The 26,257-nt window shown below is 41.7% G+C and overlaps 1 protein-coding gene across 1 annotated transcript; it reads right to left on the reverse strand.

Moving 5' to 3' along the window:
- Positions 1-300: 300 nt before the first annotated feature.
- On the reverse strand, positions 301-25,600 carry LOC111661969 (inactive dipeptidyl peptidase 10). The gene is made up of 25 exons (XM_023415690.1): positions 25,480-25,600; positions 19,476-19,590; positions 18,487-18,582; positions 18,239-18,333; positions 16,400-16,471; positions 12,063-12,115; positions 11,391-11,472; positions 10,789-10,909; positions 10,509-10,663; positions 9,528-9,625; positions 9,220-9,343; positions 8,783-8,824; positions 8,605-8,709; positions 7,808-7,899; positions 6,972-7,019; positions 4,492-4,610; positions 4,295-4,342; positions 3,838-3,936; positions 3,299-3,365; positions 2,957-3,151; positions 2,803-2,857; positions 2,600-2,699; positions 2,432-2,490; positions 1,796-1,868; positions 301-1,702 (listed from the first exon to the last, which is right to left on the reverse strand). Exons 1-25 carry the CDS (start codon positions 25,516-25,518, stop codon positions 1,485-1,487), a joined length of 2,370 nt encoding a protein of 789 aa, XP_023271458.1. The 5' UTR covers positions 25,519-25,600; the 3' UTR covers positions 301-1,484.
- Between the last annotated feature and the right edge of the window lie 657 nt (positions 25,601-26,257).

Raw genomic sequence — 26,257 nt, forward strand, 5'->3', positions numbered from 1 at the left:
GTGGCATGTTCTTGGCATTTGTTATTGGCATATGTTCACTTTTAATCAGTGTTGGCAGGTTCTATAAAATGATCCATTTCAGACCCGCTTTGGATAACCTAATATCAGTGGCCCTAATCTTTGTAGCCATTTAGAGCAATAATAACAGATAATATTTGCTGTGAATGCCACAGTGGTACTTTAGCAAAGACCAAAGGCAGAATTTACCAAGTGTTAACACATGACAGATTTCATAATTATCCCTCCAAATGGCTCTGTTAGACTGCAGCTGTGATAATTAGTGAAGGAACCAAAATAAAATTAGCTGTAAAACAAGAAGATCAACCTTTATTGTCAAGGGTTATTGGAAAAAAGGAGTAGCTGGTTGTCTAGTGAGGGCATTCATTTTCAAACCAACTGCATGCGGTTTACCAGTGTGGTTTGGTTCATAGTTTGATGATCAAGCCCACTACCTTTGTGGGTTGTAATGTAATGGCTCATCAGTTTGTCCAAAGAAATAATTTAATTCTGCAATACACAAGAATGATTAAAATGCCAAGATGTATAAAAACAGAAACATTCTGTACTTCCAAATACAGTACACAGACAGACCTACATAGATGTTGCAATATTTCTTGAATCAGAGCTTGTGGTGTTAATAGTTTCAGTTGCATACTCATTCTTAATCACATAATGCAAGTAATGCTAATAAAACCAGTGGATAAAGTCCACAAAATGTATTTGGCACATTTAGAATGCTCCATATGCTTCATCTAACTTAATTTAAGCCAGGAACACACAGTACAAAAGACCCAAAATAACTCAGATTTTACGATGACATCTTAAAGATTGTGGAGAATGCGCCCAGGCCAGTGACCTGTAGGGCCAGTTTGAATTTAAGATCAAATCTCCTGGATCAGAGTTGTCCCAGTTGTTTGATTTTGTGTCACTAGAATCTGCATAAATATGAATGTCATCCTGTACTCTATGCTGGCTTATTCAGAACTCTGTAGTAATGCTCAGGTATTATTTCTTAGTCATTAAATGTCTTCTAGGTCTTCTCACAGGATCAGAAAGGTTTTTATAAGTCTTCTCGTGTGTTCCGAGCTGTTGGCAGATTTTGATCTACAACCCTGATGGGCAATATTTAAAACCTGCAAAACACAGAAAATGCAGTGTAAACTAATCCACGTCATGCAGCCATTACGACATGCATGTATTAAAATCTTTGTAAACTTTTGGCAGAATCAGTAGCCTTCTAGTCCACATCATCTCAAGTGACATTTGTAAACAAACAGCGTCTCAAACATACAGTATAACGGAAATAATTGTGTGCAACAAGGTAAACAGTACATAAATTTTTCCAGACGTTATAGGAGGTGATCTGATGTGTTTGGTCCCCACTCCTGTGCTCTTGTGCCTGGTAATCTGACCCAAGGTAATGCATAAGATGGCATACAGTCCTAAGAGAGTCTTTCCAGAAGAAGGAAAGGGAAACTCTGGGCTCAGTCATCTACCTCCTCTTCATCCTCTATGGGATCTAGGAGAACGCTGTGCTTCATGCAGTTTTGGAGGTAGTTCACCACTGTCCGCTGGAAGTGCTGAACGCTGCGGGGCTCTCTCAGGACGTGACCCTCGTCTGGGTACAGCTGCAGTGAGTAGTTGGCTTCCACCTTCACCAGTCGGCTCAGGAGCTCAGCACTGTGCTGGAAGTGTACCCTCGCTTTGACCAAAAACACGCACATAGGGGTGTAAAAAAAAAAATAAACCCACAAAAGGAATTCTAAAAAAGCAGAAAATTTAACAGAAATCTCACCATCTGCAGTTCCATGTAGAATAAGGAAATTCTCATCTTTCAGCTTGTTAACCTCCTCCAGCAAAGAGGCAGTCTGAAAAGATACACCACAGCAATATGAGCACTTTATTGGGTGTACCTATCTAGCTGAAACGGATGCAGTCTAACACAACAGCCCTGCAATAAATCCCACCTTAATAAAAGTTTTAATGTTCATTTTTTATTGGAATTGTCTTAGAGAGGCGTTAACTAAACTTTATGGTCGTCTTGGAGGCTGTAAACTGTGGTGCAGTTGAATTGTATTGCATTATACTGAGTGGTGGTGTTTGTAAGGTTTAGTCCGCCCTCACTGATTTAAATGGGGTGGATAAACAATTAGAAACACCTCTTAGTATAACACGATACAATTCAACTGCACCACAAATTAAAACAGCTGAAATGACTACAGAGTAGAACCGACACCTCTCTAAAAGGGTTTCAACAAAAAACTAAACTTTATAACCATCATGAAGACAGGATTTATTAGAGGACTGCTGTATTAGGTTGCATTAGTTCTGAGTAATACATTTAATTTACAGCTGAGTGCAAATCCACAGGCAAGATTATTAATTTACAAAAAGCCATTTACACCTGAATAGATGAGCTTTAGAGCCTCACCGAGTAAGCGTGCTCCTCCTTTGCTGGAAGGCCTAGATATCTCTCCGAGAATGCAGCACCTGAAAACAGTGGAATAACTGGTATTCTCCAACATGAACTGTTTCTCTGACTCATTGCAATTAGTATGGCCTCAACATATGAATAGTTGATGACATGACTGCAACTCACTATAAAGCCTGAAGTCAGTTACTGGTGCCATGGCAGCTGTGCATTGAAAGAGTTTATCTGTTGCAGCTAACATCTTGAGAGTTAAGTAGCCACCAAATGCCTGTAGGGGAAACAGAAAAGCGCCTAAACAAACAAAGCACGTGATAGTGTTTATGGATTCAACAGAAAGGAATTGAGTTAACAATTTAAAAACATGGGGTAACCTTTCCATAGAGGGCCATCCGACGGTCATCAATGTACGGCAGTTGCATCAACAACCTGCGGAAACATCATAAAAGCCTGTTAGGTTATCAGTTCACAGGCTTTAGCAACACGTGTCAATCAAACAACCTTATGTTGTTGTATAACTGCACTGACTCTACAACTCCCAGATAATCTTTGACTCTAAGTGAGCCAAGCTTGCGTGGATCCACAGCGGTGGTCTTCTGTCCACGGCCAACCCCGCTCCTGCCGTCCACCCAGGCCAAGGCCACGCTTTGTGTGCTGGAGAGGACCTGAGGCCAGTCAAGGGCAAATTCCTCCGTCACCGACTGACTGCCAGGAACGCCGTCTCTGAGCAACGAGACGAACAGGATCAGCTAGCGTGGTGACAGTTTTTAGGAATGGAAGATGGGCGAGAAAAAGGCTATGGGTCATAGGTTGCAAAACAGACGACATAAACATCCCTGTTGCCTCGCGTGCTTGTTCATTGATACTTACACAATGATGAGGAGAGGGTGCAGGTTGGCCTCGTAACCCTGAGGTAGAGATAGTTTCAGGTGCAGATCTGAGGAAAGCAAACAGGGATTGGACAAGGTTGACTCTTCACTGACATGTTAGGATTACTGCTACATTTAAGAGCCTGAAAATACACCTGTACCTCAGCAGCACTTATTTTAAACAAAAAAAACAGAAGGACACGAAAAATCATTCACAACCACCTGAGGGCACACATGACTCACGCTAATAACCTAATCACCAAATACAATAAGTGATTGCTTTAATTGGTACTTAACCATGTTAGTCCCTTCCTGACGAGACACTTGCAGTGTGTGCTCCACTGTCGCTGCTGAATATAGTCTGACTGCTTGAGAAAGGGACTGCAGGTGATCTGTGAACGCTTTGTGGCAATTAACCTAAATGTAACTATGACCATTTCATTTAGTTCCTTAATAATACAAGAGCCAAAACAAATAATATAAGTATGTATATATATATATATATATATATATATATATCTAATGGTTTCTTTGTTGTACCATGGTTGTCTGCTGGGAGTGTCCTGAACAGAGTCTCTGGGAGCCTCTTGTCCTCCAGGGCTTCAGACAGAGGGCTGTTATCCTCCAAGATGACATATCCTACAGGAGATAAAACACCACTGTGTTATGTTTTTCACCCTAAACATCAAGACAGACACAGGAGCCCATCAGGTTGTAGATCAAATCCTTATCATCTCCATGTGAACGGCTCTGACTGAGAGCCACAGACAGAGGGCAGTGTTCACAAGCAGGAAATGGATTAATCTACTTTCTGGTCTTCATGAATATATCGCCTCCTGCAGGCTGTCATAGGACACTGCAGACACAGATAGCACACACACAGATAGCCTGTGTGTGTATCTCTGTGTGTGTGTGTGTGTGTGTGTGTGTGTGTGTGTGTGTGTGTGTGTGTGTGTGTGTGTACATTATTAATGAGACAAGCAGATGTAACACTCACTGGAGGGGTCCTTTGTACTGTGAACTGTCACTTTAGGGATTCCAGGTCCTGGGGATTTTTTTTTTCAAAAGACAACGTTATAAAACCAACTGTCAGAGCAGCATGACACTTTCATATTCATTGCAAGTGTGTATGTATGTATGTATGTGTGTTTGTGTGTGTGTGTGTGTGTGTGTGTGTGTGTGTGTGTCATTTACCTAAGCAGTAGAGGGTGAAGTGGGTTTGATTGGGGCTGAATTCAGATTTAAAGAAGCGACATCCATCTATGAGGTTACAGGAGATGCACCGGCGCTGAAACACTCCATCCAAGTTGACACTTGGAAATAAAAGACCAGGGTTATTGACCACACTTGAGAAGACTAGGACAAGTCTAAATCAGATTGAATTGCTCCAGGAAAGGGTCAATTGATTGCTAAGATATCAAGGAAAAGTGTCAGTGTCTAGAGACACACCATTCAGCGAGCTGACTTTTCAGAAACAAATGGGGTTCAATAAGCTTAGACATAAAAGCTGTTATACAGATTGCTCTGTTAGGCAGTGTTGAGTCTCTAAATGTACTTCTCTGCTCCACTGCTTACAAATTTCATACAGGATTAACCACAAGTTTAAACAAGCCATCTTCCCTCCTCCATAATATTGAGCTATCTCCTGAGACACAAAGCTATGTCAGGTAATAGAACGATGCGAAAGCAAAGAGGTCGATGAGTAAAAGAGCAGGTGCGCTGAGCACAGGTGGGACTTTAAGTCTCAGTGACCTAAGCCTCAACAGCACAGAGGGCTCTGGTCCACTGAGTGGGGTTTTATGTGTCTATTTAACTGTTGGCCTGAAGCATATACAGCACACAAAAATAAAGATTCTCACTTCAACACATTAATGTGCAGTCACTTTTTTAGGTATCCTAGCAGTGTCGCTCTGGGGATGGCAATATCAGACTTGTTTGTCAATCCACCACAATGATTCAGACTGATTTATCTCATCAACTGTTGGATGGATGGCCATGAAGGATGAAAACTACTGACCCTGGCGATCCCCTAACTTTTCCTCTAGTGCCACCATATGGTTGAAATTATTATTTTATTTTTTTTTACACCCATGGGCCCTCATTTATCAAACGAACGTACGGCAGAAAACCGTGCGTACGACCATTTCCACACAAGCTTCGGCATTTATCAATTTGGACGTGAGCGAGGTGAGATAATCATTGTTGCACTGTGGTTGGTCAGATGTTTACTCACTCCCCTATTTAAACAGATGCTTTGACAGTTATCAAATCCTAGCGATGGCAGATTTACTCGTTTTGGAGGAACAATACGCGCGTGTCAGACGTGATCGCGTTTTAAGAGACCGCAGGGATCTCCAGATTGCTGGGTTTCCAAATTTGGTTGGAGCAATTGATTGCACTCATGTGCGTCTGAAGGCACCATCCATGAATTATTACGCATTCATCAATCGCAAAAACTACCACTCTATAAATGTACAGGTGATTTGTGATGCCAAGCTATCACTTTTAAACGTGATGGCCAGGTGGCCGGGACACACACACGATTCTTTTATTTTTCAAAACAGCTGTGTTGGCGCGCGGCTGCAGGAGGGGGCACTGCACAGCCAAACTCATCTCCGTTACCCTCTTCCACACAGCGGTTTTATGAGCTCCTTTGATCCCACGCTTCAGACTGCCAAAAAGCACTTCCTTATTTTGCGCCACCTCAGATATCAGGATGTCGATCTCCATCTCTGAAAAGTTTCGTTTTTTGCCAGATACTCTTCTCTCCATGTTTGACCTTAGTGGGCGAGGCCTCCGAACCAGGAATATTTAAGGGCGTAACATGTTAATGACGATCGAATTCAGCCGCCGCATTTATCAAGACCCGATCATTCGTACGCTGGGATTGGTCAGATACGAATGTTTCATGAATCACACGTGTTTCCTATCGTAAGACCAATTCTGCGCTCAGATCTGCACCTGTTTTCACGCAAGATTGATAAATGAGAGCCATGGCGTCTATAGGTTGAATACTAATGACTTTGGTGAATCTCTTACTTTTCATCCAGCTCCAACAGCAGGTCAAAGATTTCTCTTATCCAGTGAAGTAGCACTATTCTTTGCAGACATTCATGGTCCCCTGATGGTGTATCCTGTGGACTTAGTTGCTCCCCTGACTTTTGCTGTAGCACCATCTTAAGGTTGACATTTTTGGTTTTAGGTGTTAATGTCTCATTAGCTATTGGATGAATTGCAATAAAAACTGTTGCAGACATTCATATTCCCTTCATGATAGATTAGTGATAGTCTGACTTTTCACCTGATGGCATCACCAGGCCATTCATTCATTCACACCATTTATTGTTTTGTTGGTCCAATACATTGGTTTATGACCAAATACCCACAAAAGACTAATGACATTCCCATGACTTGAGCGTCAGCTGAGCTTTGTGTTTGTTTTAAGTGATTCCGATACCGCAGACGCCATAGAAGTCTTTGGACTAAAGTCTGACTGAATGAAACGTCAGCATCTCTCAAAAAATGAATCAAGAGATTGTTTTAAGGTTGAAAACACAAACAAAGAGAAAACAAAATACTCCACAGCCCACAAGACACTTTATCTCGGTCTATAGTGTTGTATAGACTCTGTATTCAGCTGAGGTTAGGCTGTTTTCGCAGGAAACCATGCTCACCTGTAAAGGTGTCTGCTTTGTCGGGATTCCTCTGTGCTCAGGAAATAGCTGATGAGGAGAAAAATGAACCACAGACATAGCAAGTTATTCAACACTGCCAAGGAACTGCAGATCACCTTTGGGTATCTTAACCTCAGCCTAATTATTCTGGCTATTAATTATTCATGACGAGGACCTATTTACACATATTTATATACTTCAGCATGTTTATAAAGTCAGCTTTGTTTCACATTTAATTTGTTGTGCTGATTTACAACATCTGGGCAGTGGATGTACACTATCCACTTCTATAAATGTAAGTATTGGGAGGCAGAATGACTTGTCTGGAGAAAAAGAATAGTTTCAACCTGTGGGCTTTGGGACTGAAAACAATTGCCTAGATCTACATTGACTTTTCCTTGATTGTCTGTGATGCTCACACCTCAGTCAATCTGTTCACGAGGGGTTTCTTCCCCTAGCAGGATGAAGAGAGATTTAAGCAATAATCTGCTCTGGTCAAGTGTAAGTAGTCTTTTGTTCTCTTCAGTGGCAATACACTGCCACAAGCAAAGTCAGAGTCAAAGCCATTTCCTTTGGCCATTTAAAGTAGGATCAATGCTACGTGTTAAAAATGGTCTTTTTAGTTATTTTAAACAGACAATCTTATATGTACCATTCACCCACAGTCTCAATTTTCCTCTCCAGCTGCCGACATCATTTTAATGATCATTGTAATGATGGGCACTATTCTACTCAACCTCCCCCGTAAGTTGTATATTCATAGTAAGGAGCTGCGGGCGGATAAATGAGCTGACGGGTGCGTCAACCCGGCTCCACACACTGTGGCTCTCACATACATTTTTCCAGCCTTCTCGTCTAGGGCGCAGAGCAAGGTGACGTCCCAGCTCCCCGATGTCAGGAAGCGAGGAGGGACGGACGGGATGGCGGGCTGCGTTACACAGAGACGAAGAGGAATGTAGAGGCAGGCACATATACAGAATAAAAATAGGTGCAACGATACAGCAAGTGTGTGTCAGAGGATGAGGGAAAAAATGAAGATAGCTTCATAGAGTTAAAACAAATGATGGCGCTGGTGGCAACAGAGAGAGTTCAGAAAAAGTACTTCTTAATGACTTTGTTTATTTTTATGAAGTCATAAAGACACAGGAGAGAAAACTCTGGATTTGATCCTGAGCCATTAATGGTTTATATGAGCCCAAAGGTGTGGGACTTAAGTACCCAGCAACTATAAAACACATGCTCTTTAATGCCAAATTTGCTTGATTCTTCTATGAGAAAAAAAGCATATAAATATTTTAATTGCCCCACTCGAGATGATTTAATTGTTAAACTGAGACGAACTGAAGTCCTTCAAAAATGGAAAGGGCAAAAGACCACTAAAATATTAGTCAGTGAAATGACTCAGATAAAGATGTTGTTTTGTTAATTGTATAATTAGGGAGAAAATACAATAACTCAATAAATTGATTCGCTAATGACAGAGACTGACTTCAGGCTGCGCTGCACTGTGCTGCTGAGATCTGTAATCACACGCTGTTTTACGTGACCCTCGTTGAAACGTTAACAACCGGTCCCGTCAGAAATCATTCAAGGATGACATGAAGCAGTAAAAGTTAACAGCCCTAAAACTGACCTGGACCGAAAGGCCAGCGATGTGGTGAAACTCTCCACGAGCGCCTTGTTTGGCCGGCAGGATGGTATAAAACACAGAGCCGTCTGCTGAAAACAGTGGCACGTCCTGTTGAACAAACGCATCAAGTCAGAAGAAAAGTCTGGAGCGAGAAATAGCTGTAAACATGAGAAATACTTACCTGTCGTTGGTTTTGCATTATGTCCATGGCCATTTTGTGTTTCTATGGATTTAAAATCATAAAATATAGACAAATGTATTAGTCACACCATTTAAAATGCACTTACAACATCTAAAGCTGATTTCAAAAGCATTGTATTATTATGTTTATTATTTATTAAATATTGCATTAATGAATAATTGGCAATGGGAAAACTGAAATCTGTGAGGATTTACAGAAGGGGAACCAGCAATAAAATACTGCAGCACATCACTGAAAATTCCTCTCATGCAGCAAATGACCTTAAATATTAATCCAGCCAGTAGAGATTTGAGAGCTTAAGAAAATCAATCCTAACTCCCAACACTGTGTAAAAGAAGCAAAGGATTCTATTAAAGTTGTATATTGCAGCGAGGGGCGCTTGGATTACTAATGTGGAACGACTGATGACTGCTCACCTCTGAGCATGCCCCTGTGGTGGCCTCACACACGCAGAGCACTGATTGGTTCTGGGCACGATTCAGCCAACGAACCGCGAGCCGGGTGCTGCTGATCCAGGTCACCATGGAGATGTAGCTGTCTCTGAAGAAGCAATGCAGGAAATGATACATTGGGAAAAAGATTGGAAAGTGATGCAAAGGAATGGAGAAGAAAAAAAAGAAGCAGTGAAGGGTAAAGGAATTTACACGCATGTGATAATTTCTGACAGGTGGTGTCTAAAGTTTTGAAGGTTTATTCTGCTTTTACATTCATAAAGATGTACTACCTGGCCCTGAGGGAGTCTGGAGGCATCATTTCCAGAGTGTGAGCTGGACCGTAAAGATTCACCACGAACAGACTGACTGATGGGATACTTGAGCCAGCCTTGGAGCACAAGCAAAAGAAAAAATGATCATAAACTCTAAACAGATTTCCACAGTGACCAGAAGATACATTTATTTGACTTTGGTAATCCTCTGACTTTACCCCTAGTGCCAGGACTGGGTCAAAATTTCACTAATAAAGTAAAATATCTCAACATGTAGTGGATAGATTGCCAGAAGATTTTTACATTCATAGTTAACAGACGATGAATCCTTAAAGGGGCTGTTTGTAAGTTTTCTCTGCTGATGAATGTGCTTTCTTGCCAGGAGTCGGTGGTGGTGGTGGTGATGGTGGCTGGCCAAGAGCTTCACCCATGAGAGGTAATAAATAGTACACCCTCTGAGCAGCACTACTTCTTCAGGGCAGATAGATGCTACTCGGAGCTAACTGGAGCTAGCTGTTTAGCATACTAACTTCAGCAGAAGAAAAGAAGTGATAGAAATAGAAGGAATACAAGAGTTAGCATTGGCATTGCTTTCCACTGATAAAGAGAAATAAAGTTTGATGCTGTACTCACATTTCTTACTAGACTGGTTAGTGAAGACCTGTCAATGCTAATGTTGGCTATGTGCGACAGCAAAACTTACTAATAGCTCCTTTAAGACTTTGGCATCACCATGAGGTTCGCAGTTGTGTTTTTTTAGTGAAATGTCCCAACACCTATTTTCATTCATGCCTCAACATTTGCTAATTGTAGCAATTAGCAAATGTTAGCATGCTAACACGCTATACCAAGATGGTGAACATGCCTGCTGAATGTCAGCATTGTCAGCTGTGAGCATGTTTGCATGCTTATATGAGCATTTAGATCAAAGCAACACGGTGCAGCTTCGTTAAAGAGCGACTAGTGTGGCTGTAGAGTCCTGTTTTAACCAGTTTTCACCTTGGGGTAGGGGAAGAGCACATTGGAGGGATAGAGACCACCTAAGAAGTGAGGTATTTCCATCACAGGTGTGGCAGAGTTGTTGATGCTGAGGTATGCCAGTCGGGCCCCGTCCATAGACCACCAGTGGGCAACATATGTCAAGAGCACTTCCTCTGTTTTAAAAGACAGTAACAGTTTTAATTTCAAACTCAAAAATAAAAACATTATTCTGCTTTTGATGATTATAGCTGCCGACTTGAATTTGTAGATTTGTGTGTGAAGCTGGAAGACATCCTACCCTCATACGTCCAGTCAGAGAGCCCATTCACCACATTCTGCTCCTGGTCGGTGGTTGTGAGACGCAGGGGTTTGCTGGTCACACTCAGTTTGTAGTAGATATCTCCGTCACACACATAGGCCTGGCATGAGCAGCACATACAAGATAGTGCCAATTCATTATCAAAGATGGTTTGGTTGCAGCCTTCATCACTGGCTGTCTGAATTGAGTGTCGGACATCGTCCAAGAGTGAGAGTGAATCATTGGCCAGCACACACGCAGCTGAGAGCTAATACATCTTTACTTGCCAGTTGATATGCTGCAGATGAACACTGACATAGCACCAAAAGCCAATTACATTACAGGGAAGGTAGATGAATTATATTATGAGTGTTAAGCAACCCCATTATAACTGCACAGTCATTGCAATAACCTCTGAGCTGGAGGTCTTTTCATAATGACAAAGACATGGTACTATTGATCTTATCATTATGAAAACTATGTCATATTAAGGCCATTCATACACAGCCGGTAAAGGTTGAGAAAATCTTATAATATTGACAGGCAAAGTCGATACAGATTTTAACACACTGATCAGGTAAATGAGTAAGTGCCTGGCTTACCAGCTGGTTCCCCTGAGGCCCCCAGGAAGCATATTGTAGCACTGCCTTCTCCCTCTGTGGAGGGTTAAGCTCCTGCAGATCCCTGGAACACACACAAAACTCAAACATAAGCCCTCCATTAGGGACAACTGTCCTGGTTTAAGCCCTTTGAGGTCCATCCATGCCCTGGCCTTGAGAGAGATACTGTAATATGAGGACAAAAGAGCAAGATGCAGTGAAGGAAAACAAAACAGAGAATGGGATTGCTTCATGCAAGAGTGCAACATTTCTTTTTCCATATTCCTAGCTGCATTTTTTTTGCTTCCTCTGGACAGGCAAACATTTTCCTCAAAGGCATATTCAGGCAACTATTAACATTGCAGGTCTTCCTGAAATCCTTTCCACTCATCAGAAGTTCCATCCAAAGAGTTTTTCCCACTGATATAATGCAATATATATATATATATATATATGAATCTCAGGCAGTGAAATCTGAAGTACAGTACAAACCTTATGTTGGGATATGGAACCTGGTAGGGACACTGACGAATGAATGCATGTCTGACAGAAATATGAGGTTCTGATTCGATGAGACACGCTTTGGGGGCAAATCTTTCAATCTGCATGTCTGCTTGCATTGGTAACGCTCATGCCCAGTGCAGCCCATGCATTAGCATTCACGATTCCACCTACCCATTAGCCACATTGTAGATAGCATAGGAGGCTGTGAAGGACTGAGAGAACACCTGAAAGAGGTAGAGGATATCATGCACACAGGTATGTCACGCTTAGATGACACCACATATATTTTAGTGCTCACACATGCTCATTCACATGAGGCCGACCTTTCAGTCAAGCAATAAGCAACAGGAAGCTTCTTAAATCACTGCAATTTACTGCATCAAATGACTGATTGCTTTTATAAAAAGGGTAAAAAACCATTATGCTACAAAATTAGAAAGGCAAATTGATCATTAATCTCTATATTAAAGGTCCCATATTGTATAAAGTGAGATTTCCATGTGTTTTTGATTATAAAGCAGGTCTAGGTTCTATATTAATACTGTGACCAAAGGCATCACCCTCAGCCATGCCCCAAGCCCAGCCCACCCAGAACCACTGTCCAACCATACAAGATTTGGTTTCTCTGAGAGTCTACCTGAAATGTGATACATTTTGATTTGATCACTCAGAAAACAGTCAGCCAATCAGAAGAGAGGATTGGCTCACTGACCTGTTGTGACTAGAGCTCCAGAAAGAAGCCTGAGAGAGGAGATGTAAAACTACATTGATAGTTTTTGGTACTTAATCCACAATATATCTTCTTATGGATATCAAAACTAAAAAATAAAACACTGTTAAAGTGTAAAATATGGGACCTTTAATTTACAGTCGGTAAATAACAATCTAATGGGCCTCATACTGTATGTATCTGTATGTGTGGTAATCTTTAGCAAAAACCAAGTATTTTAATATTGCCTAGATTATTACTGAGCCAATCACAGTATAGATTAAATTTATATGATTCATTAAACTGCTGTGTGCAATTTCCATCCATATTATATCAATATTGTGCTCACAAGTGAATAGCAGAAACTTGGATCACATGGATCTTTACTTAAGACTGAGTAAAAGAGACAACATCAATGACATGACAATGAGGAGAAAAATATAGAAACCAAGACAGACATTTTTATTAAGCTGCATCATTACAGCTAATATCCTTCCCACTGAGATCTATTGTGGCTGGCAACCCTGACACAAGCATCAGCAGTTCAATGTATAATTAAATTAACATGCTGAAAAAGACTATAGTACCAGAATCAATGAATGTGTGAATGTGTATATGTGTGTGTTAACCGTAATTGATCACAGCATTACCTGATGAGCTCTAGGTATTATATTGATTCCTACCATTTTCTTTTTTGTTTCAAACAAAGGGTTGGAAACAGGCTATTTGCCCAGTGGCCTCTGAAAGCCTCAGCCTCCTGGAAAACCAGTGCCTAAAGAAATTAAATGTCACATCCCCTATACTGCACACTTAGCAGTGGAATTGGATTTCTCCTCTGTGTTGTTTGTCTGTTGTTAGAAAATGCATGGATGGAGTGACACAGGGGTAAAGCTACAGGGGTATAGGAGGGGAAATGAATTCTAAGGCTATCTAAGTGAAATTGAAATCTGATTGCACTGTAAAGTCTCAGCATGAGGGGAAACACGGTGTACAGGAAAAGAGCCGTGTTACAACAGAAAAGCACTGCAAAAACAGGAAGAGGAAGGAATGAGTTGGTCAAACGCTGAAGGAAAAAGTGAGAGAGGGAGGTATAGAGAAAGAAACAAAGACAGGAAGGGGGGCAAGGATGCAGAGAGGGCAGAGGCACTGGCTGACAGCCAGAGTTGACATGTACTCCACACACAACAAGGACTGTTCTTGAGTTACAAGGAGCGTCACTCTTTGAGACCAAAGGGGGCAGCATTGTGATGAGCACCATGTTCAGTCAGCTGCTTATGATTTGTTAAGGAACCCTGCGATTCTGCTCATGATTTACCAACATGAAGCCAGTGGCAGAGGTTGTACGTTATTGTGTGATTTCATGTGTCCGTGTGATAAACAGACAGAAAGACTGAGAACATCTGTCTCCGAGAGGCAGAACGAACTCTAATGTGCCTGCCAGTGACATGTCATAAATCCTCCAGATTGCTCTGCTTGTCACCCCTAATGTACACCCCACCCCCTCCTCAACCCATGCTGCCAAAACAGGAGGAGGTGGGGGGGGGCACAAAACACAGATTAAACACTCAGAAGATAGCGTGGGATAACAAAGAAAACATACAGATATTACAACATCCTTTGCATAAGCACAGATATTGGGATCTTTTGTACACTACAGAGATAATAGCATCCTTCCTCCTCAGAAGCAGCCCCACAATGCGCTGCCTTTGATACCAACACCCAACAGCATTTGCTGCAGAGTGCAGACACGACTCCCTTGGCATTTTATTTGTCCCTAAACTGCGCTCTCTTGGCAGGCACTGTTCTGTTTGACTCTGCTCATCAATCCCAAAAACCTCTGTCTCCTCTGAACTATCTTGCCATCAGTCTTTGAAAAACACATAAGTCTTCTCTGCCTGCTTTTCTCCTCTCACACACAATCACAAGCCGGCTTAATTCTAACAGGCTCTCCTGTAGGAAATCTGCTTTCTCTTGTTCCTATGTGTCCAAATCCCTAACTCACTTCTATGTATACCTTCTTATCAAAATCCATTTATTTTCCCCCACCAGACACAAAACCCTCCCTAAAGCCTCTAGAGCTAATACAAAATCCAGAGAAGGCTTTTAACTTTACACACAGCCTGCTCATCCATTTCTCAACACTGTACCGCTCTCTTTTTAGCATCTTTGTCAGTATTTGATAAAGATTCCGATTAAGGTCAACTGGGCAGTGTATTTAAGGGCAAATGGTGCATATCCCATTTTTTCTTTCCCCTCCATCACAAGTGGCTCCCACTGTTTCTCTCTCTTGTTCTCTGCCACTCTCAGCAGCGCGTCGTTCTTCTTCCGAACAGCGAAGCTGGTGCCTGGCGCAAACTGCTTCAGTCAGCACAAATCCCCCCAGAGATAGACAAGAAAAAAGTGAGCGAGAGTCAGGAAGATGGAGCGAGAGAGGGAAGGAGGGACCTAGAGGGAAGGGGAGAATGGAGGAACAGCCCCAACAAAATAGCACACAAAATGCCAACCATGTTCACACAGACACACACACACACAAAAACATTTCTAAATATACAAATGATTCCAGGTGGCATGCCCACTGCCTGCGATTTCCTCGAGTGTGCATACACACTGAGCATACAGATGAGAACAGACAATTCCTGCTGATATCAAAGGAAGTATGCTAATGACACGGCATAAATCAACCAGCGCAATCCACATACTGGGCAAAGATCTGAGCCCTTTCTCTACACACATATCCGAAAACTGATTGGGTGTATGTTAACCGCTTAATAATTCAGTTTGGATGCACTGTGTTTGTAATGACTGCAACAGGCTCACACACACACACACACACACACACACACACACACACACACACACACACACACACACACACACACACACACACACACACACACACACAGAAAATATGATACACAGAGATTAGAGCAAAAGCAGATCTCTCTAAAGAAAGCCCAGGGCGACAGAGGAGACTGAACGAGAATGAGAGTGCGATAGAGCAGCAAAATCTGCTTTCATATTTTTAATTTCCTCCTAATTCTGTTTCCCTCTCTTGCCGATTACTTGCACATTACACAACTTGCCTTCCCTTTGAGGAAAGAGTCAACAATTTATTAGTGGTACGGGTATTTACAGAGTGAGGCGGCTGGTGGGGGGGGGGTGGTGGAGGAACTGAGCTATGTGCTGCTAAAGTACAGGGAGTAAAAGATCTGTTTTGTCTACCCCAACGCTTATCTGAAAGCACCTGCGATTGTGATTCTTGTCAGCTTCTCATTAAAATTCCTCACCGAACTAGCAGGGCGATTTCATTATCACGGCTCCAACTTTACCTCTTCATGTCATTGATCCCCCCTTCCCCCCGTCCCCTTGCTACCAACTTCACACTGATCACTCACTCTAAGCTTTCCTCAGCCCCCTGCACCATCCGCCATCAGCCAGTTTAAATATTCAACTCCCCATATGTTATCCCAGTCATTTGGTGGGCGGAGTTATAGAGCTACAGACTGCTGCAGTAGCAGAAAACACACACACACACACACACACACACACACACACACACACACACACACACACACACACACACACACACCCTCCTTCATGTTTGCACTCCTTCTCTCGCTCCGATTAAGATGCATGTCACTGTTGTTTCGCAGCCACTAGTGCCCTGCCAGACGTGCAGGTTTGTGCGCAGTAACAGTTTGTCTTCGATATTAGTGCATCATTTTATGACACTGGATATTTTCTGAGGGTAAAAATCTTAACGGTGCCTGAGTCACCTTGCCATTCAAAGCAAACTTACCGGCTGAATGTTATACGTCAAGAGGACAAACCTCTTGTCTGCGGACACTTGGAATTTAGTTGTGGTCAGATCCTGTTGAAAACAAAACAAAGGAAAATTAGACAACACTTCATCAGAAACTCCTATTTGGTTTCCTTTAGAGAAAGTGGGTTAGGATATTTGATATAGCCCTTCAAGGGAGATGGGCTGTAGTAGTAATTCCAATGTGGATTTACTAATTACATTTTAATTCTGTGTTTCAGTGTTATGGGGATCCGAATAGACTTTGCACAGATAAAATCAGGAGACCTTGAGCTTTCAAACAATGTATAATTTGTCAAGGTTGTGTGAAGACTGAGTCTGGTACAGACCAAAACACATCTAAAGTAACCAAGGCCAAAGTGTCCCACAGGTGGAACAGTGTAGTTTAAAATGTAAAAAAAAAAAAAAAAAAAAATACACCCCATCTTATCTTTCCAACAGCTCAAATAAATCAGCCATTGTTTTGTTTCTTCGCACCCTAACGATAGTAGTGTACTGCATTTTGTTTGAGCTGAGAAGCTGTAACATACGCTCCACAGCATTTCCATAATACTCCAGTGCTGGCTTTACAACACTACACTGGCCTGATTTATCAATTCAAATTCCTTCTTATAAAAGGCATATTACAATTTGGCTCCACCATATACTGTATCAGCAAGTTCCTGATCACATACATGTCCATTAGGGCACCCAAGTCATCAGAGTGCGCCTGGTGACCAAGCTTTTGCTGTCCTGACTCCTACACTACTAAACAGTCTCCCTCTGGGTGTTAGATCAGCAACATGTGAAGCAATATTAGCGCCACATTTTCCACTTCTGTCTGTCCCAAAACTGAACTGCACTCACCTACCAAACAATGGAGGCATGCAGCTGACCACCAACATTGTAGGTTGTGATGTCAGGCGACCAAAACTCAATGTCAGGACAATGTCGACGTCAATTTGGCGTAGTATATTGAAAACAGCTGTCATTGATTAAATATTATATATGTATTATATAATATTTATATTATATATGTATTATATAATATTTAAAGTCTGTACGAGTTAGAGACCAATATCTTTCTGGCATTACATTAATATCTGGCGCCAGCTGGGACGACATTTGTCCTGGTATCTGAAGCTTTCCACTGCAGTGGAAAACAAGGCAGAACCTTATGAGCTACTAGTTACATGATGCTAAGCTCCCACAGTGGAACAAGCTCTGTTGAGTGTAAATCTCATCTCAAAACCAATTTACTTTCATTTTTTTCATTGTTTTGACTTGTTCTTATTCTTTGACCATTTTGCTTGGCTTTCATTTAAATATTTATTCAGCTACCCAGGTTTTGAAAAGCAATTCTTTAAATAAGATGTACTTCTTGGTATTCATATAAGAAAAATATCTTTTTCTGGAATTACCAACAGCAACAGGGACGATAAACCATATCACAACACCGAGGAAAGACTTCTTCTCAACCTGACAACGGAACCCTGCTTAAAGCTCCCCAGCGATGACCCATATAAGTCAGTCAGTGTCGCGCAGAGGCGGTGTTCAAAATGATGCCCTTGCTTGGAAAATTCTCTTTGAAGGCACATGTTGAGGGCTCACAGAGCAGCCAGATTGGGGGGAAATGAGCTGATACTGTCACTCTGCCAAATCTTTTTTTGTCTCAGCTGTGGGATGTGGAACAGCGGGACTCTACAGTTTCTCTTTCGCTCTAACTGCAAGCATCTCCCTTTATGTTGGCCGATCAGTTTGTCCAGGTGTCTGTGAATATGAGCCAATCAATACTGAAGCCTGTCCTCTGTCCCCATGAGCTGTGTTGTGATAACTCACCAGGGAGCTGTTGTCCAGCAGAGTTGAGGTGAGGTTGCTGTTGAGGCTGAATGACAGGACATGTCCCTCTCTGGTGCGGAGAGCCACTTCGTTTTCTGGCAGGGAAAAGACAGTTCAGGGACGGAGGGTCCTGTGTTATTAGAGTGATGACTTGAATCCACAGAGGCAGAGATGGTTACTACTGTATGTCTGCAAACCAGCGGCTCAGTCTCAGATGAGATCATTAAAAGGTTTAGTGAGATCCTTACCGTTCAACCATGCGACACAGGGGTCGTGAACTTTGAACTCCTCACTCTCCAGGTCCTCCATGGTGAGATGGGAACGGAGTAACAAGTGAGATTCATCTTTAAGGGCAGAGAGAGTTAATTAGTTAGTTCATCTGAAACTCCTTTTATGTTTACAGACAAACAAAGCCTGAGCATGTTTTTTTAGTGTGGCCTATATTTCCTGCTTCAGTACATTTCCAATGCCATTGTTAGTGTGTTTGTAACATTTTATGAGTCCTTGCCCATGGTATGCCTCCCTTCAAGCAAAAGTTTTACATGTTGGGCGATACTTTTCCTTTCTGATGGATAGTTAGATTTCCATTGAATATAGCTTAGCTTTGAGCCTGGACACAGGGGGAACAGTTAGCCTGGCTCTGTCCATTAACAACCAAATCCACCTGCCAGCACATCTAAAGCTCACTAATGAACTAATTAGGCTATATCTTATTTGTTTAATCCATACAAACACAAAGTGTAAAAACATCTATTTCATCTAACATCTGTTTGTTTTTTGTTTTTTTGGGAGGGTATAATCTCTCAGAGACTATTTCGTGGTTGCCTGGCAACTGCTCAGAGCCAAGAAATAGTCACTGAGATTTTAACACTCCATAAAACGGTGAATTGTCGTTTTAACACTGTAGTTTTTGTACAAATAAAACAAACAAGATAAAAAGTGTTATAAAGCGTGAGCTTTAGAGGTGCTGATAGCAGATTTTGCTTCCCTTGGAGCCAGGCTAGCTCTTTTCACCTGTTTACAGTCTTTTGTGCTAAGCTAAGCTAACCACTTGCAGCTGCAGTATTGATCTTTTCTTATAACTCTCCACTTTACAAAGTAAATAAGCACACTTCCCATAATGTCAAACTACCCCTTTAATTCCCCACATCACAATCCCAATTTGCTTTGATGCTTTTACTTCCCTCCAGCTTTTCACCCTCTTTTTCTCTCTCTCTCTCTTTTCCCATGTTCTTACCAGGCGTGAGGAGGATGACAGAGAGAATGACCAGAGACATAACAGCCAGGATCACCACCATGGCAATTCCTATGCCCTTCCAGTTCCGCGGGGGACCGTCTGAACTCCCCAGGTCCTGATATTGAAGGGAACACACACACACACACACACACACACACACACACACACACACAAACAAACATGTTGATAAATGTGAGCACAGCCGAGGAGGAGGACATTAGTGATGCTTCATTTCCACAGTCTCACAGAAATTTCTCCCTGACAGGCATATCAGTACAGTGAGCCTCAGGGGGATTGAGACCAGTTTTTAGAATCATGGAGACTTTACTGAATTACATCAATTTTCCATATGAGAACTGCATAGAATTGTTGCATTTGAGGGATCAGACTTTAATTGCAGCAGCAATTTTGGCCACACCATCATTTTTCTTCACTATCGCCTCATTTCATCTGTTACATGACTGATGGGCCATGTGGTATTCTGAAAACTGAGTGTCAAGTTGTCAAGAAATGTGTGGTGCCTGAAACTACGGTGTGCTTTTATAGAGGAAGCTGCTTAGGTGGATCAGGATTTATTCAACAGCTCTGGATGAAGTCGTTAACGAGGTAATAAAAAAAAGGAGAAGGAGAAGGGACTATGTAACTATACAATGAGTTATAGATGAAGCTCCAGCTGCCAGAAGTGCAAAACTTCACGTTTAGGCTCAAGTCCTTGTACACCCCCTGTATGCCATCAGGGTGAACTGATGGAATGAGCTGGCATCCCTATCAGTCACAATTAAACACAATTGCATGCTGTTCCCAGGCTGCGCTCCGCTCCCTCATAATGAGTGGCTGGCACTGCTGGAGCCACATGCCCGCTGGAGTGTGAAAGTTCAATCATAGAGCAAACATAAAATTCAGCCTTCATCATCGCTGCCCATCCCTTTGGCTTAACCCCTCACGGACTCGTTGGTCCCAATCACCATCCTCCAGGCCTTGGGACGAGGGGAGGGGGGCAGACGGCGGAAGGAGGACATCTATGTGGTTCACTGGTCAACAGATTGCTGCTCCTCCGCACTCCCTGGGTGACACCAGCTGTCCCTGAGTCTTTGCTATTGGCCACACTCGCCTGAACAACCCCACCTAGCACCCCCCCCCACACACACACACACACACACACACACATATATACAAGTGCCCCTGGCACTTTCTTTATTAAAGTGCAGAGAACTGACTTATGTAACTGGAGTCAAAATGTCTTAAAAGCCCATTTCAGAAAAGTGAAAACGGAAGATTAAAGGTCAGCTCAGGTGAACCAGAAACAGTGGAATTTCTCAACTTACTTTATAGCTCCATGTTATTTAAAAAAATAAATAAATAAAAATAAATAAATCTTTGATACAGATTTTAATCCTTTTGGAAGTTCTCACCTCTTATTATAAGGTTTTACTTTATACACAAGATGAATTGAAGACATACAAGGTCTGCTTTACCTCAAATGGTTGCCAGCACAGGACACCAGCCAAGGTCTCATCTTTAATAGATAGTCTTGGCTGCAGTATCATAACATGTTCAAATTAAAACCACTACCACTTGCACCTGCAGGGACAACTTTTAAGTGATGTTAGAACTCTCAGTGCAGACCAGAGCTGGGTGATTGATGTCCAAGTCTGTGTATCTACTGGTCTTTCTAACACTCTGTTTTATCTCACTCTCCTGCCCTCTGAGCACCCAATCTCTCAGCGAACCAGTGTAATCCTTCCATCAGATAAAAAAACCTACAGTAGTCTATGAATCTTTGATAGAATACAGTCAATACTGCATCACACTGCACCCTCAGCAATTTCTGTTTGACTGAACAGGTACAATTTTGAAATACAGAGAATTCTGAATTGAATCTCATCACATACAGCCTGGGTATATGATGTATAAAACTACAATCCATGAATAGCAATGGTCATGTATCATGGCTACATTATCATAAAACAGTTTATAAAGAATTAAACAGTGCTCCCAGGATCTCATAGTTGAAAGACACATTTCAAATTAAATTCCTACGCTTGACTGGTTCCACCGCACAGTATTTCATTTCCAAGTCCACCCTCTAATTACAGTGTGCAACATGAGGGCTGAACATCCTCCTAATGGAAACAGCTCTTTCCCTTGAGCCCAGACATTAGACCATACTTCCAATTAAGGTTGCATCGTTGTTAAGACGGACCGCAAGAATCCCACATTTCTGTGAATTGAGGAGTTTTGTCACACTTGCAGATGAGGTACAGATGCACTGAGCAGATTCCCAGGGGTGAACGCTGGCAAAGACTGGCTGCTGGTCACGACGCATGAGGGACTCTAATGCAGCACAATCTGCTGGCACAGGTGAAACAGATGATGAGCTGGGCTGTGTGACGGACCTGGCGTATCTCACTCAGATGGACAAGCATATTATCTCAATATCTTAATCTCCACATATCTCAGACCAGGGTTTGTGCTGACCCAGATCCAATATGAATCACACATAGACCTTCCTCATGTTATTCAGCCTGCCTGATCCCGTAGGAGTTGGAGTAGAAGCCTGGACGAGGTTTCAGTCAAACACCAAAGGGGTGGGAGAATGCAAATGAAGGGTCTCTGTTTATGGATAACCCTCTTGAAGGAATCCCCTTTTTTTTTTGGCAAACCATGCAGAACTGCGTGAGAGAAAAGAGAGCACTTACATTTTCCAGCAGTGCTCTGGGACTTTTCAGTCAACCAAAAGAGCGAATCGATAAGGTGTGCAGTTGTACAAGGTCCAGAGGGAAACAATTAATAGTGGAAATATAGCTGTAAAGGAGACTTTTAGCTAGACTTTGCCGGATAGACTTTCTGGCAAAGTGTGACACTTCCATGTGGAAATGATTAAAAAAAAAGCCCTATTCTGATCTTTCTACCACTTCAATTTAAAAATCAGACTCATCAAACTGGAAGCTTTTATTAAACTACACACAAACAGATTCCAACCAACTGGCTCCTTTTTTCTCTTTCGAAGCACTGCACACAAAATCAAACAATTCCAACTGTATTGATTGAGTTTGCACTCTAAAAAAAGCAAAGCCACACCAAACACAATTACTCAATCTGCACAGTATGCACCGCAGCTAGGTTGCGTAGAATCGAGGCGGTGCTAAGAATTCATAAATTAGGCTCAGGAGACCTCCTTAACTCCATCTTCTGTGTCTTTGAGGCGCGGAGAATCCGACAATAAATCACATGCAGCAGAACGAGGGAACCAATGCAGGCTATTCAGGGATTCTGGTTCTGGATTTGCATACCTCTAACCCCCCCACCCCACATACACACACACACACACACACACACACACACACACACACACACACACACACACACACACACACACTTTAACATCAGGCAATGATGTTTATTACACACATGACATTGGCAGAGGTATCAATGAAATAACCATCACCATAAAAAGGTGGAGATCTATTGGCAGACACATACAGCCCTCAATATAACGTATATGCTCCTGATTTTTAATGATAATCACCGTAATTGCTCACAAGGGAAAGCTGTGTATTACTAACTAACCCACGTATATTTTACCTTGTCAATATCTCTCACTGCCTCGTTTAAAATGAAAGTCATCATTAGAGCAGGCTGTAACTTTAGCATGGTCAGAATAAATGGTCACCAAGCAGCTGTAGTAATGAGATACTAGAGCTCAATATTGATTCATATCTAGGCAATCTTTCATCACATCCAGAGGAATTTATGCTGCAGCACCGCTTCTCCCTTTTGTGCTTCTTATCTTAAAAAAGGCAGTAGGTGGTATAAACACCATATGGGACTAACTGGGTAGTTTTTTTGTTTTTTTTTCCTTTTTTGCCCTCGAGGCTATTGCCAGACAATGCAGCACAAGCCACAGTGAAGTGAAAGACCTGCCGCTTTAGCCTCTGCTGCTGCAAGGCTGCCTTTACTGTCTTCTTCTTTTCATGCTCCCCGTCACGCATAAGAAAATAACTGTACAAAAGGGTCCCGTACGAGATAACCTTCCCTCAGCATGTCCAGCCACTCACAGTAACCCAGTTCCTGCCTCAGGAACAAGCAACGTCCGTGAAACACACGTGGGAGAGCTGAGGGTGACATGATATAGAGTTAGAGTAAAGTATGATACAGAATACATTACTTTTCACTAGGGATGAGACTCTACAGAAATACTGTATCAGCAAATAATATAATTATTATACGAATTATGAATTCACCGTGTCATATTGCCACGTTATCAGGGAATGAAAATAAAAACAATAGCGCCTTTGAAGAAACTAATTAAATCACTTTTTTGTTTTCTTCCTTAATGCCAGGGATTAACCGAGCCAGAACTAAAGCATTACGTTTTTGTGGCATGAAATTGTGATATTGCTTTCATAGTTGCACTTTGCACCTGCTGTATGGTAGCTACATCTAAAATGATGCCACACAAATACATGACACAAGTGGCAAACCACATTATTCCCTAAATCACTGCATCTTCCTACCAACAGAGACACATTCGACAACCTGTAATCCAGCAATAAAAACACAAATTAAAAACCTTATTGAAAATGAGCAGTTGTGCGATTTGTCTCATTAATTGTTTTTCCTGTGAAAAGCATATTGACTGGAGGCTGTGACATGAGATGTTGCGACATTTGCAGGTAATGGATTGTCTATAAACCCCCGCAGCCTTGTGTGGCCCTGTCAAGGAGACAATAATACTGCAGGATTATAACACAGACACTTTCAGACAAATTTCACTAAGATTTCATCACATTACAACTGAAGGTTAGTGTGTCACTTAATGTCAGACATCACTGTGCTCATGTTACAGGCCAATTCGACATAATTCAACTAATAACTTAACTGCTCGATCTAGGCTCTCGAACACTTTCCTCCACCAGGGCAGCTGAGTACTAATGATATCATGATTGAAGCTCTTTCCCAAGAAGGGTGGCAGTTTGATGAGATCTGTTAATTAGTCGACTTGGCAGGGTTTTACATCGTTTCACTGCCCTGTAGATAAACAGAAGCACTACAATAACATTTCTGAACAATGTTTGATGGCGCATGACAAAGTTTTATTCAAAGAAGGAAACACTATATTAGATATAAATCATGCAAATGTGTCTATCAGCAGTATGTCTAGTGAAAATATTAGATTAAATCATTGATAATTAGATTAATAGCATTAATTAATGTTGTGTTGAATCCAAATACTTTGCCCCAACCTACTCTTCATGTAATATCTGAAATTGTGCGCTGACAAGTTAGTTCTGACATAAAAACAGAGGTGAAATGCCTTTTAAATAAACCAGAAAAAGACACATTGGAACTTGTTGGAATTCATTAGGAGAGGTGCATTGAATAATAATTTGGAGAGGATACATGTTTGACTGTTTGCATGTGTCATCATCAGTAAGGACTGGTAATAGTGTGAGCATCAAATAGAAGATGTTGGTTCATAGTCTTTGTTCATTGCCAATACACCTACACAGCAGAGGGATAATCAATCATCCGGTGCAGGCTGTGAGCCCCTTTGTCAGTGTGCAGGTCCTGACTGAAGGGAACAGTCTGCTGGGACAAATTATTATATCTGATTATTAGAAAATTGAGAATTGCTACTGATGCAGACATTATGCAATAAAAGTATGGATGGGACAGAAAAGCGATTAGAGTGAGAGGCTCTGGACGTCGAGTTACTACACCAGCCCGCACCGCAGTGCACGGAGTCAGTGTCAAGAAGATTGATATTGACGAGAAAGTCTGAATGGGCGAAATGGCTAAAACACTAATCGATAGTCATCGCACTGTGGGCATACATGAGGAATTCCCCTGCTGCACAACAGAGCACTCAAATCTCCCCTCACAGATTAGATACACGCACACACACACACTCTCATCTGCTCTGAATCTGACGAAACACAAGTGCAGATAAAACAATTAAAGAAAAAAACAACAACAAAACAAAACAAACACGCTCACATACCAGCTCCGTGGTCATGTTCTGTTGAGTTGTGGCAATCATTGTAATCCGCAACAACCTCTGCTGCCTCTGTAGCTTGAAAACCCGCCGAGCGGCTGCACTGTTGCACTGTTGTCTTGCGGAGCCTTTTCTGCATGCTCTGCTTCTTGCAAGTTTGTCCTTGCTGGGCTGGTGGTCTCTCTCTCTCTCTCTCTCTCTCTCTCTCTCTCTCTCTCTCTCTCTCTCTCTCTCTCTCTCTCTCTCCTTGAATGACTCGTTCACTCATTCGTCCATTTCTATTCTGCTTATAGGCTATTGATTGGCTTAGAAATTAATCATGACAGAGTGTTGTGACTTTAGCTGCTTCAGCATTCCTACAAACAGTCAAAATGATTACATGAGTGATTACATGTAGGCTACATATAATATTTAGTGAATGATTAACTGCCAATTTTATCCATAAACATTTAAATTTTGGTGCTAGGATTGGTGCTAGTAATGTAAAAATGATTCACTTCAATTTGTATAATACTTATAAATGCATTATCTAGTAGTGGATGTAACACAATAATATACTTGAGTATATTATTCAGGAATAATGCTGCAGTGCCTTATTTCTAAAGTATGTGCAAAGTCATGCTGAGTAACATACGATGTGAAGCTGACCGTTGACTGTTGGTCAAAAAAGCAATTTGAACATATTAACATTTTTCACAATTTTTCTCTTTACATTTTTTACCCTTAACAGTCAATCAGTTATTAAAGAAAGTAATTAGGTATTGATAATTAAAAAGAAAATTAC

Source organism: Seriola lalandi, unplaced genomic scaffold, assembly GCF_002814215.2.
Source record: "Seriola lalandi dorsalis isolate HSWRI2012SDOR001 ecotype SW California unplaced genomic scaffold, Sedor1 jcf7180002054554, whole genome shotgun sequence".
In the NCBI taxonomy this organism is placed as follows: Eukaryota; Metazoa; Chordata; class Actinopteri; order Carangiformes; family Carangidae; genus Seriola; species Seriola lalandi.

Bases quoted from the DNA above. Each gene is read 5' to 3' on its own strand.
- LOC111661969 (XM_023415690.1), bottom strand. From the start codon at position 25,518: ATGATTGCCACAACTCAACAGAACATGACCACGGAGCTG. The intron at 18,583-19,475 runs GTAAGAACATGG...CTGCCCTTAAAG, and splicing joins TGTCATCCTCCTCACGCCTG to ATGAATCTCACTTGTTACTC. The intron at 2,700-2,802 runs GTTACCCCATGT...TTTCCCCTACAG, and splicing joins GGATGGCCCTCTATGGAAAG to GCATTTGGTGGCTACTTAAC.